Source organism: Rhinoderma darwinii, chromosome 1 (assembly GCF_050947455.1).
Source record: "Rhinoderma darwinii isolate aRhiDar2 chromosome 1, aRhiDar2.hap1, whole genome shotgun sequence".
Classification (NCBI taxonomy): domain Eukaryota; kingdom Metazoa; phylum Chordata; class Amphibia; order Anura; family Rhinodermatidae; genus Rhinoderma; species Rhinoderma darwinii.
In genome coordinates, this window is record NC_134687.1 from 283,792,504 (window position 1) to 283,806,959 (window position 14,456).

Here is a 14,456-nt window from a genome sequence, read left to right on the forward strand (position 1 = left end):
GTGAGTCACTTAATGTAAATGTTTATTCTGACTCTAATCCATAATGTAGTCACCGTATGATCTGCAACGAGATGATGGGTGGCATGATTTTTTTTGTGAAACGGCATCTCCCAATACATCCTTACTATTGTTCGGGAAATGCTGGTAGCTGTAGTTTTACGCCGTACAAAACTATACGGCAGGGGTTGCACTAAATTGAGCTGTATTTGTTCTGGTGTTGTATGTATGTACTGAGCTGGGTTCTTGGGCTGTATATATGTATTGATGTTCTGATGCTGTATATATGTAATGAGCTTTGTTCTGGAGCTGTATATATAATGAGCTTTGTTCTGGTGCTGTATACAGTGAAGGAAATAAGTATTTGATCCCTTGCTGATTTTGTAAGTTTGCCCACTGTCAAATACATGAACAGTCTAGAATTTTTAGGCTAGGTTAATTTTACCAATGAGAGATAGAATATATATATATATAAAAAAGAAAATCACATAGTCAAAATTATATATATTTATTTGCATTGTGCACAGAGAAATAAGTATTTGATCCCCTACCAACCATTAAGAGTTCAGCCTCCTCCAGACCAGTTACACGCTCCAAATCAACTTGGTGCCTGCATTAAAGACAGCTGTCTTACATGGTCACCTGTATTAAAGACTCCTGTCCACAGACTCAATTAATCAGTCTGACTCTAACCTCTACAACATGGGCAAGACCAAAGAGCTTTCTAAGGATGCCAGGGACAAGATCATAGACCTGCACAAGGCTGGAATGTGCTACAAAACCATAAGTAAGACGCTGGGTGAGAAGGAGACAACTGTTGGTGCAATAGTAAGAAAATGGAAGACATACAAAATTACTGTCAATCGACATCGATCTGGGGCTCCATGCAAAATCTCACCTCGTGGGGTATCCTTGATCCTGAGGAAGGGGAGAGCTCAGCCGAAAACTACACGGGGGGAACTTGTTTATGATCTCAAGGCAGCTGGGACCACAGTCACCAAGAAAACAATTGGTAACACATTACGCCGTAATGGATTAATATCCTGCAGTGCCCGCAAGGTCCCCCTGCTCAAGAAGGCACATGTACAGGCCCGTCTGAAGTTTGCAAATGAACATCTGGATGATTCTGAGAGTGATTGGGAGAAGGTGCTGTGGTCAGATGAGACTAAAATTAAGCTCTTTGGCATTAACTCAACTCGCCGTGTTTGGCGGAAGAGAAATGCTGCCTATGACCCAAAGAACACCGTCCCCACTGTCAAGCATGGAGGTGGAAACATTATGTTTTGGGGGTGTTTCTCTGCTAAGGGCACAGGACTACTTCACCGCATCAATGGGAGAATGGATGGAGCCATGTACCGTCAAATCCTGAGTGACAACCTCCTTCCCTCCACCAGGACATTAAAAATGGCTCGTGGCTGGGTCTTCCAGCACGACAATGACCCGAAACATACAGCCAAGGCAACAAAGGAGTGGCTCAAAAAGAAACACATTAAGGTCATGGAGTGGCCTAGCCAGTCTCCAGACCTTAATCCCATCGAAAACTTATGGAGGGAGCTGAAGATCCGAGTTGCCAAGCGACGGCCTCGAAATCTTAATGATTTACAGATGATCTGCAAAGAGGAGTGGGCCAAAATTCTAACATGTGTGCAAACCTCATCATCGACTACAAAAAACGTCTGACTGCTGTGCTTGCCAACAAGGGTTTTGCCACCAAGTATTAAGTCTTGTTTGCCAAAGGGATCAAATACTTATTTCTCTGTGCACAATGCAAATAAATATATATAATTTTGACAATGTGATTTTCAGTTTTTTTTTTTTTTTATATAATCTATCTCTCACTGGTAAAATTAACCTAGCCTAAAAATTCTAGACTGTTCATGTCTTTGACAGTGGGCAAACTTACAAAATCAGCAAGGGATCAAATACTTATTTCCTTCACTGTATATGCAATGCGCTTGGTTTTGGTGCTGTATATATGTAATGAGCTTGGTTCTGATTCTGTATGTAAGTACTGAGCTTCGTTCTGGTGCTGTATATATGTATGAGTTTGGTTTTGGTGCTGTGTATATATGTAATGAGTTTTGTTCTTGTGCTGTATATATGTACTGAGCTTGGTTGTGGTACTGTATATATGTCAGAGCTTGGTTCTGGAGCTGTAATTATATAGGATGTATTTAGAATAACAAAATTGCAGGTCAGATGGAATTGTTCTCAATTCAATGTATATTTCATGGGAACCTGTCTGGTAGTTTTAACCCCTTGAACCACCACCATGCGGTAATACATGACCTGACAATATTTCCAAATGTATGTTTTTTTCAGATGCAGCAAAATCTTTAAAATCCACTTTTAAAACGGCACACACTATATGCTAATTACTCATTAAAGGGTCATGGGGCGGTACCGCTATCCTGAAGAGTCACATAGTCCTGCCTCTAAACCCATCTTTCCATGTTTGATTGACATCCCCCTGGCTGATACAACTTTCTTGGATGCACCATTTCCTTGTGGCACTATATACGAGGGGGGGGGGCTGTGTGGCACTATACACAAGGGGGAGGCTGTGTGGCACTACGCAAGGGGGAGCTGTATGGCACTATACACATGGGGGAGCTGTGTGGCACTATATACAAAGGGCTGTGTGGCACTACTAAGGGGGGGGGGTTGTGTGGCACTATCTAGGGGGTCTATATGGCACTATTTACAAGGGGGAGAGCTGTGGCGCAATCTACAGGGGTCTATGTGTGGCGCAATCTACAGTGGTCTGTGTGCGGCACTATCTACTAAGGGGGGACTGTGCGGCACTATCTACTATGGGGGGGGGCTGTGTGGCACTATATACAAGGGAGTGGGCTGTGTGGCACTATATGCACTGGCAGCTGTATATCGCTATATATAGGGGGGCTTTATGGCAATATATACAGGGGGACTGTATGGCACTATCGCTACAAGGGGGAGGTGGGGGGCGCTATCTACATATAGGCGGGGCTGTATAGCACTGTCTACAGGGGGCACTATCTATAAGGGGGCTGCTTGTTGCACCTGGGGGTGCCCCAGTCAAGAGTTTGCTATGGGGCCCAGTCTTTCCTAGTTACGCCCCTGACTATAGCTGCCAATATCTTGTATTTTTGTGTCTGAAATTTTTATGGGCCACTGTGACTGGCAATGTATTGAGGCACTTTGGCTGGCATTGTATTGAGGCACTGACTGGTATTGTTATGGGGCACTGTGGCTGGCATTGTTATGGGCCACTTTGGCTGGCATTGTATTGGGGCACTATGTTACCTTATTATCTCAATATTACCCAGGAAATGTACAGTTGAAGGCAAAACCTTTTTTTTTTTCCTCTTATGCTACAATTATTTATGGGTGCATATTCTGGTCCAGTGCGTCCTATAGTCTGAAAAATATGGTATTTTCTCTATGTTAAAAAAAAAAATATTGTTCTGTTTCACCACACTCTGAGAGCTATAACTTTTTATATTTTTTTTATTGATTGAGCGGTGTGAGGTCTTATTTTTTGGAGGACGAGTTGTTTTTATTGGCACCATTTTTTGGTACATACGATTTTTTTGATCACGATTTATTTATTTTTAGCGCTAAGTTAACCAAAAAACGATTCTAGTGTCTCTTAAATTTTTATTTTTTTTACGCCGTTCACCGTGCAAGTTAAATAATGGCATGTTGTAATAGTTCAGACTTTTACGGAGGCATCGATCTTAATTTTTAAAAAAAAATTATATTGTGCTTTGTGAAAAATGGGAAAAGGTGTTTTGTTTTTTTTGTATTTTTTTTTACACTTGTGAAAATTTCTCTAACTTTTTTTTTTACACCTTTTATTAGTTCCCTTAGGGGATTTGAACCAGGAATCGTTATTTCGCTGGTTACGATACACTGCAATACATGGATGAGTTACGGAAACATAGCAACTCGCTGAGCTACGCGGTTTCCGTAACTCCCATAGTAGTGAATGGTGGTTACGGAAGCAGCATAGCATGCGAGCTACGCTATTTCCATAACTACTATTCAGTTCTATGGGTGTTACGGGAACAGCATAGCTTAGCGAGTTACACTGTTTCCGCATTTCGACTTGGCCAGGAGAGCACAAAAAGCTAGGAGATTTAGGGGGCCCCGTTCTAGAGATAGGTGCAGGTCCCAGAGGTGGGACCCGCATCAATCTGACATTTATGACAGATTCACATCCTGTGGATATGTCATAAAGGTCCTTCATGGAAAAACCCCTATAAATGCCACGGTCGCTTATAACCGCGGCATTTAACTAGTTAAACGGCCAGAAACAGCGCGATCGCTGTTCCTGCCCGTTAGAGCAGCGTGAATGTAGTTGTAGCAAAAACCGGATAATTCTCAGACGCTGCCGTGTAGCGAAATCTGCTGTCTATGTTCAAGACAAATGACCCAAAAATAGCGATAAAAACCGACAAAGTTTATTAATTTCCAAAGCACATGAAAACAACGCACATATATACAGAGTGTTTCGAGACCGGACCTGCCTTTTCAGGTAAGGGTCAAGTGATAAAAACAATTGCTTGTGCAAACAATTTATATAAAACAAAGGCTAGAACATCAATTGCCGATATCACCTGGTCAGATCGTATGAAACCAGGGTCAAAGGTTACAGACATCGGCACCGATCATCACAACATAGATGACAACAAGCGCTCCAAAAAATATTCAAATATTCAACGTTAAAATATGGTTAAAAAATGTGTTAGAATGAGTTAAAATCTATATAAATATTGTCAGTCAGGGGCTATGGCCTAACAATGAAGGTAAACAACACTTCGTGGAGGTATTGTTGCTAAAGTGGTAATTAGCTGTCTGTAAAAAAAGAGAAAAAAATAATAATAATTTGAAGGATGTAACCAGTTCATATTAGACGTGCTACAGATAGAATTGTTGTTATGGCAACACAACGCAAAAACATATCACGGAAGACTAAAAAGCTAAATTCAGTGGATTTGACATCAGGACTCACTCTAAAAGCATCGGACATAGGATATACTGGACCCAACGACTTCGTTTAGAGTATATCCGCTGCAGGTAATATAGCTAAATATCAATATTATACATAGACAATGTAGTTGAATCTCATAATTTGACTAAAAAAATAAAATAAATCCGTATTCTAAAAGCACTTTAAAAAACACTGATTGTATAGAGCATACAATCAATGAATACAGAATATTCAATAAAGAAGGCGTTATAAATGGCTTAAAAAAATCTAAAAGGGGAATTGTGAATAACAAAAAAGTGAAGTATCAAGTGGAGTAAGTGTGATCAATTCATATATCCAGAACACCTCTCTTTTACACAGAATTGAATCGGTCTGGTCTGTTCTCCTCTATCTGGTCAATGGGTGTTAATGTATAGCATTTCATTAAAATCGCCACTGTGTTTAAAAGTGCAATGTTTGGAAACGCTATGCAAAAGAAATGTATTATTACAATTGGATCTATGCTTATTCAAGGGACCGTGTAACGGTTGAATAGTTAGATCTTTGCTCCCTGCATTACCAGCCTTCAGGGCTGGGTGCTTCCACCTGGTGGAAAAGGCATGGAGATGGATGCTGTTATTCAGAGCATCAAGCTCCATCTCTGCTGGCATAAGCGGTCACAGATCGTTCCTCCATGATTGAGGATGCAAACACCGAATGTCATGTGATAGCGCTTCATTGGTCTCTGTTCGTAAAAGATTGCCCATATGTAGTTTCTTGCTAGCAGAGAGGGCATTGCTTGACCATGGGGTGAGAGGAGGCCTCGCTATGATAACTGGAGGTGGCGCTGTGACTGCCTCTGATGGTGGGAGTGGTCCTGCTGTGACTACTGGAGAAGTGGGGCTATACTGTGACTATTGAGGAACTTGGAGGACTGCTGTGACTACTGGGGGAGATTGTATATATTTTCATTTTAACTGTTGTGAAGCGGGAATTTTTTTTACACTAAAACAAAGCAGGCTGTAATGTTTGTTTTATCTGGGACTAAACATTTGTATATAATAAGGTGGATTGCAGTTCTAGCACCTGTGTGTGTATGCGGTTCTAGTGCTAGGCATTTTATGCTTGGCAGTTAGTAATTTGCTTGTGACTGCCAAACAGAGAGAGTGAAAACATTCTATGTACTAGTGCCATGACTACAATCCACAGATTTTTATATACATATCTGTAGGAATGCAAGCGGTCTAAGACCTACAATGTCACACATTGAATTTAACGTTGTCTTACAAGACGGAAAGTCAGTGGCTTGTTTTTTTTTCTCTATTTTTTAGCATGGTTGACAAGAACAGCAGCATGAAATGCACCTTCTCCGCTCCAAGCCATAGCACAACCCTTCTGCAGGGACTGACTGCACTACGAACACAGGGCCAACTGCTTGATGTCATTCTTACCATAAACAATGAAGTATTCCAAGTTCACAAAGTGGTCCTAGCTGCCTGCAGTGACTATTTTCGGTAGGTTTTGAACATAAATTATCATCTTTTTCCCTTGAAGGCATACTGCAGTGCAGGAGAAACAAAGAAGCTCAATTAAACAGTGGCAACAATACCTATCTAAGGCCTCATGCACACGGCCGTGCCAGTAATCACGGCCTGCGACGGCCGCCCGCATTTTCGGGCCGTGCTCCTATACAAACCAGAAAAGGTTTGGACCCTTGGTAGTTGGCAGGCCTAATACAGCAATTGAAAAACGGATGCCAGAGGCAAGGAAGCCTTATTTCCCAGCTACCAATAGAACAGTTAAATTTTCAAATTTTGAATAATAATCTTTATTATGCTATTCCAGCAAGTAAACAGACAGACAAAACCAACATGAATAGTTAAAATTTTCTATGCATGGATGGGGTCAGTAGCCGTTGTGGCTATAGCAATATATATGTTTTCCTGCCGTCTGTGACTGCAGACAAGCAGATTCAGGAAGTCACCGATATCGACGGAGACCTCCCAAGTAGTTAAATTGTTAAATTATAAAGTAGAGATGCCCACATTCCAGCATGCGTTAAAATTAGGAAGAGAGCCCCCCCGACATGTTTCGCTACTTATGTAGCGTCCTCAGGGGTCCCTGAGGACGCTACATAAGTAGCAAAACATGTCGGGGGGGCTCTCTTCCTAATTTTAACGCATGCTGGAATGTGGGCATCTCTACTTTATAATTTAACAATTTAACTACTTGGGAGGTCTCCGTCGATATCGGTGACTTCCTGAATCTGCTTGTCTGCAGTCACAGACGGCAGGAAAACATATATATTGCTATAGCCACAACGGCTACTGACCCCATCCATGCATAGAAAATTTTAACTATTCATGTTGGTTTTGTCTGTCTGTTTACTTGCTGGAATAGCATAATAAAGATTATTATTCAAAATTTGAAAATTTAACTGTTCTATTGGTAGCTGGGAAATAAGGCTTCCTTGCCTCTGGCATCCGTTTTTCAAGTGCTCCTATACAAAGTACATTTATCAAGGCCATAAAATTAGGGAACCAGGAAGGGGAGGGCCCAAACATATCTGCTAGAAGTGAGGGCGCCTGTATTATACCAGGACAACACTTCCCAGTAAAGTTCCCCAAACTGCAAAGGTGCAGAGTGTGGACCAAAAGGGGCATAAGAAAGGACGCCATATATCAGTGCGACACCGGCCTGTGCAGAAAGGATTGCTTAACGGCGTAAAGGGCGGATTTACACGAGCGTGTGCACTTAACAGCTCCGTGTGTCATCACATAGGATGTGCGGCTGCGTGATTTTCGCGCAACCGACATCTTTATGACACTCCGTTTGGATGTTTGTAAACAGAAAAGCACGTGGTGCTTTTCTGTTTGCAAACATACTTTTGACTGCTGTTGCACGAATTAAGTGCGTCCCACGGAAGTGCTTCCGTGTGGTGCGCGTGATTTTCACGTACCCATTGACTTCACTGGGTGCATGATGCAAGAAAAACGCAGAAATATATACTCACGCTGCGCAAAAATCACTGACAGTCTGCACTGCCCAATAGGCTAGCATAGGTCCGTGCGACGCGCGTGAAAAACACGCGCGTTGCACGGACGTATTACACGTTCGTGTAAATCCGCCCTAACACAAATCTATGGATCATTTTATTGTTTTTTTTACCCCATTATTATACCACCTGACTATGCCCCTGATATACTCTGCCCAGCTTACATGTATCCCCACATTATAAACAGAAACACCAGCAATACTCAAACAAATCTACTACCAAGCAAAATCCGCTCTCCAAAAGCCAAATGGCGCTCCCTCCGCTCTGAACCCTATAGCGTGCCCAAACAGCAGTTTCCTTCCACATACATATATGGCATCGTCATACCCAGGAGAACCCTTTTAACAATTTTTGGGGTGTGTGTCTCCAGTGGCATAAGCTGGGCACAACATATTTGCCACTGAAATGGCATATCTAGAGACAAATATAAATTTTTAATTTGCACCGTCCGCAGCGCATTCATTTATGGAAAAGACCTGTGGGGTGAAAATGCTCACTACACCCCTTAATAAATGCCTTGAGGGGTATAGTTTCCAAAATGGGGTCACTTTCTTTTTATTATTTCACATCTGGGCCTCTGCAATTGTGAACCAATACTTTGTAAATCGCCATATTAGGCCTCAATTTTACGTTACTCTTTCACTCCTGAGCCTGGTTGAATGTCCAGGCAAAAGATTAGGGTCACATGTAGGGTGTTTATAAAACCGGGAAACACCGCATAATAATTAGAGAGCTTGTCTTGTTTTGGTGGCACAAGCTGGGCACCCCCTATTGGCATATCTATGGAAAAAAATCCCATTTTTACTCTGCAACATAGAGTGCACACTAATTTCTACAAAACACCTGCAGGGTTAACATGCTCACCACACCCCTAGGTGAGTGCATTGAGCGGTGTAGTTTCCAAAATGTGGTCACTTCTGGGTGGTTTCGACTGTTTTGGTCCCACAGGCGCCCAGAAACCAATCCAGCAAAATCTGCACTCCAAATGGGGCTCCTTCCCTTCTGAGCCCTGCCATGTGCCCAAACAGCAGTTTATGATCACATATGGGGTATTGCCGTATTCTGGAGAAATAGCTTTACAAACATTGGGTTCTTTTTTTCCTTTATTTGTTGAGAAAATTACAAATTTTGAGCTAAAGCTACGTCTTATTGAAGAAAAAGGATTGCCCAATTCTAATAAATTCTATGAAACACCTGTGGGGTCAACATGCTTACTACACCCCTAGATTAATTCCTCAAGGGGTGTAGTTTCCAAAATGGAGTCAATTTTTGGGCATTTTCATTGTTTTGTCCCCTCAGGGGCTTTGCAAATGCGACATGGCCTCCGCAAACCATTTCTGCTAAATGTGATCTCCAAAAGCCAAATAGCGCTATTTCCCTTCTAAGCCCTGCCGTGTATCCAAACAGCCGTTTATGACCACATGTGGGGTATTGTTTTACTCGGGAGAAATTGCTTTACAAATTTGACGGTGCTTTTTCTCCTTCGGTCCTTGTGGAAATTAGAAAAAATTCGCTAAACCTACATTTTCTTTGAAAAAATGTAGATATTAATTTTCACGGCCTATTTCCAATAATTTATGTAAAAAAACCTGTGCGGTCAAAATGCTCACTAGATCATTTCCTTGAGGTGTGTAGTTTCCCAAATGGGGTCAGTTTTGGGGGGATTTCCACTGTTTTGGCACCGCAAGAGCCCTTCAAATCTGACATGGCGTCTAAAATATATTTGAATAAAAATAAGGCCCCAAAATCCTGTAGATGCTCCTTTGCTTCTGAGGCCTGTGCTTCAGTCCAGTAGTACACTAGGGCCACATGTGGGATATTTCTAAAAACTGCAGAACATGGGCAATAAATATTGATTTGCATTTCTCTGGTAAAACTTTGTTACAAAAAAAATGGATTAAAAATGAATTTCTGCAAAAACAAAACCAAATTTGTAAATTTCACCTCTACATTTCTTTAATGCCTGTGAAACGTCTAAAGGGTTAAGAAACTTTCTAAGTGCTGTTTTCAATACTTTGAGAGGTGCAGTTTTTTAAATGGGGTGACTTATTGGGGGTTTCTAACATATAAGGCCCTCAAAGCCACTTCACAACTGAATTGGCCCCTGTAAAAATAGCCTTTTGAAATTTTCTTGAAAATGTGAGAAATTGCTGCGAAAGTTCTAGAAAAATAAAAGGATGTTCAAAAAACTATACCAATCTAAGCTAGACCTATGGGGGATGTTAATTAGCAACAATTTTGTGTGTTATAACTGCCTGTCTTACAAGCAGATACATTTAAGTTGAGAAAATGCAAATTTTTGGAATTTTTCACAAAATTTTGGTGTTTTTCACAATTAAATACTGAACATATCGAGCAAATTTTGCCAGTAACATAAAGTCCAATGTGTCACGAGAAAACAATCAGAATCGCTTGGATAGGTGAAAGCATTCCGATGTTATTACCACATAAAAGGAAACATGTCAGATTTGAAAAATGAGGCTCTGTCAGGAAGGTCAAAAGTGGCTAAAGAGGGAAGGGGTTAAAGTCCTTCCGCAATGTTATTAGTTACCATTAGCGATTCTGCATGCTCTCATGTTGCTGCTCTCTGCTGGTTATCTATAGGTTCCCCATTTACTTCAGTGTGTATAATATGTCGTCCATGCTGACCTGTCCATTATTGGCTACCACAGTAATGTGACGTGTTTGGATGGCATGTTATTGTGCAGTCTTTTTTGTTTTTTTTTCGATATAGCTGTATAAGGGCTTGATTTTTGTGGGCCAAGTTGTAGTGGCACCATATAATGTACTGAGAAACTGAAGATAAATGACTCGATGGGTGGAATGGGAAAAAAAATAGCTATTCCTTCGTTGTTTTTTTTTCTGGGTTTCTATGGCGCTCGTGGTGCTAAAAACAATAAAAACGACATGTTAATTATTAAGTGAATACAATTACGGCGATACTAAATTTATATATGTTTTTTCTGATATACTACTTTTACAAAGAAAAGACTTGATTTGTAAAAGTAAAAGCTTTGTTAAAAAAATTTGTTTCGTATCGACATTCTGTGAACCAGAAATTTATTCTTTTTCCGTTGAAAGAGCAAGTGGCTTTTATTTGTGATCGAGCTGTAGGTTTTTTTTTTATACTATTTTGGGGGTACATATGACTATTTGATCACTTTTATTCTATTTTATTTAGCTGTTTAACGTGCGGGTTAAATAATGTTGTATCTTAAGAGCTTATACTTTTCTGGACACGGCAAAACCAATTATGATTCTTTTTTACATTACTTTATGGGAAAAATAGGATAAGGGGTTTTAATATATTTTTTATTTTTGTGGGTGGAATCAGTAAAGTAACGGGTTATTTATCCATTTTGAGCTCACGTACAGATATTTTAAAATCCTTCAAAACCCCTTTAAATGTCTGCCTGCCTTGAAGACCACTTCATTTGTTCTTTTTTTCTTTAAGGGCAATGTTTACTGGAGGAATGAGAGAATCCAGTCAAGATGTTATTGAACTTAAAGGAGTATCTTCTAGGGGACTTCAACATATCATTGGTTTTGCATATAGTGCAGAAGTTACTCTAGATCTTGATTGCATTCATGATGTCCTGGGAGCGGCAGTTTTTCTCCAAATGGTACCTGTTGTGGAACTTTGTGAAGAGTTCTTGAAATCTGCAATGAGCGTGGAGACTTGTCTAAATATTGGGCAGATGGCTACAACTTTCAGTTTGGCATCTCTGAAAGAATCTGTGGACTCATTCACTTTTAAACATTTTCTTAAAATATCTGAGGAGGAAGATTTTCTTCATGTGCCCTTAGAAAGGCTAGTTTTCTTCCTTCAAAGCAATAAATTAAAAAACTGCAGTGAAATAAATTTATTTCATGCTGCAATCCGTTGGCTGCAGTTTGACTATTCCAGACGAGCAAATGCTAGTCAAGTTCTTTGCCACATCCGCTTTCCATTGATGAGGTCTTCTGAGCTGGTGGACAGTGTTCAGATTGTGGATATCATGGTAGAAGACGTGTTATGCCGACAGTTTTTGCTTGAGGCCTTCAACTACCAAATTCTTCCATTCCGCCAGCATGAAATGCAGTCTTGTAGAACCGTTATTAGGTCAGATGTATGCTCTCTTATAACATTTGGTGGAACGCCTTATACTGACAATGATCGAACAGTAAGCCGTAAAGTATATTATTTGCCAGATATGAGTGCTCGACAATTTAAGGAGCTTGATGAAATGGAGGTTGGCTGTAGCCACGCGTGTGTTGCAGTCCTGGACAATTTTGTGTATGTTGTAGGTGGACAGCATTTGCAATATCGAAGTGGTGAAGGAGCTGTAGAAGTTTGTTTTCGCTATGATCCTCATTTAAATCAGTGGCTGCGAATTCAACCCCTGCAGGAGAGCCGAATCCAGTTTCAACTGCATGTCTTGTGTGGCATGTTATACGCAACCGGTGGAAGAAACAGATCAGGAAGTTTGGCATCTGTCGAAAGGTATTGTCCCAAGAAGAATGAATGGACGTATATCTGCTCTTTAAAACGCAGAACTTGGGGTCATGCTGGTGCCACACTAGGAGGCAGACTGTATATTTCAGGAGGCTATGGAGTGTCCGTTGATGACAAAAAAGCCTTGCATTGTTATGACCCATCTTTAGACCAGTGGGAATTTAAGACTCCAATGAATGAACCAAGAGTCCTTCATGCCATGGTAGGGACCAAGAACAGAATTTATTCATTTGGAGGTAGAATGGATCATGTTGATCGATGTTTTGACATTTTAGCTGTTGAGTACTATGCTCCGGAGACTGACACATGGACAACTGTAAGTCCAATGAGAGCTGGACAATCTGAAGCAGGCTGTTGCCATTTGGATCAGAAAATTTTTATAGTAGGGGGATACAATTGGCACTTGAACAATGTGACTAGTATTGTACAAGTATACAATACAGAAACTGATGAATGGGAGAGGGATTTACACTTCCCAGAATCCTTTGCGGGAATAGCTTGTGCATCAGTTATACTACCACAGGTCACAAGTCAGAGCTAACCAAACATTTCACTAATATGAACTACTCTACTCTTAGTATTATTTCAATTTTGTATTGTCCAGAGAACAGAAAACAAAAAAAGGTGTTCTGTACCTAAATATTAATTAAAACGGTACTCTGTATACTTATACCATTCATATTTGTCTACACACAGTAATTCCAAAAATGTGCATACACCACTATGTATTGTACTTTTCTTCTAAATTACACTGAAACTAACAGCAAAACTGAATATTTGTTTTATTCTTTAGGTGTTGGTTCTGTAGGCACTTCCCTACCTCTCAATCTTCAAACCATTTATCTTCCTAATCACGTTGTACCTTAAATTGCAATTCTATTATGGTTGGTTGTATGCTGGGTATGACAAATATAAAATGTTCATGTTTATACATGAAAGTTTTTCCATTCTGCTGGATCTTGCATGGTGAAACAAAAAAAAAAGGTTTACAATATGCCATTTTGTTTACCAACTTTTAAAGAGATACCCTTGGAGATTCTTATATAGAATATTGCTAAATGACTTAAACAGCCAGGGGCTCCACTCTTCACTACAATTCTCATGATCAGGGCTGGCCTTAGGTGTGTGCGACCTGTGCCATTGGACAGGGCGCACCACTCCAGCAGATGGAAGGGGCACTGCTCTAGCTCCCATCCCCTGCTTGCTTCAGAAGCGCCTGGGCCCGGTGACTCAGCTGCCACCTTTCTGCCCGGGAGCTTCTTCACTCAGTGGCGTCGCTACCGCTGTAGCAGCCATAGCGGCTGCTAGCGGCGACACCGGGCATGAGGGCACCCGTGCCGCCCGTCGGGACGGGCCCCCGTCCCCCCCCCTCATGGCCGGCGGCGCCGCTGTGGCTTCTACTGCAGTAGCGACGCCACTATAGCAGAGCAGGGAGGTATCTTCCTGCTCTGCTATCTACTAGCGCCACTGTAGCTCCCTGAAGGAGCGCTTGATGTCTCTGTCCATATATGGACAGTGACATCAGGGGCAACTCCTGAAGCGGAATCGTCATCCACAGCGTTGCCGACTCTGTAACCGGGGATTCCACTCCAGGAGAAGCCAGTGACACCATAAATGGACACAGACGACACTGCTCCTAGAGTGGAATCCCCGGTCACTGCGTCGGCAATGCTGTGGACGGGGATTCCACTTCAGGAGTTGCCCCTGATGTCACTGTCCATATATGGACAGAGACATCAAGCGGAGCACTCCAGGAGCGGAATCCCCGGTGACGCTATCTACAGGAAGGGGGCCGTGTGGCGCTATCTACAAGGGGGCCGTGTGGCGCCAACTACAAGGGGGCCGTACGGCACTACCCTCCAGGGGGCCGTACGGCACTACCCTCCAGGGGGCCGTGCGGCACTACCTGTCAGGGGGCTGTGCGGCACCTTCCACCTCTGAGCTCCAATTGAAAT

The 14,456-nt window shown here is 41.7% G+C and overlaps 1 protein-coding gene across 2 annotated transcripts in view; it reads left to right on the forward strand.

The window, feature by feature from the left end:
- KLHL26 (kelch like family member 26) overlaps window positions 1-14,102 on the forward strand; it is a 29,139-nt gene extending 15,037 nt beyond the window's left edge. For both annotated transcript variants that reach the window (XM_075850730.1, XM_075850737.1), the window contains exons 2-3: window positions 6,283-6,465; window positions 11,461-14,102. In XM_075850730.1, coding sequence (XP_075706845.1) covers window positions 6,283-6,465; window positions 11,461-13,042 — 1,765 coding nt within the window. In that variant the 3' untranslated portion in view covers window positions 13,043-14,102. The remainder of the gene's footprint in view (window positions 1-6,282; window positions 6,466-11,460) is intronic.
- The last annotated feature ends 354 nt before the right edge of the window (window positions 14,103-14,456 follow it).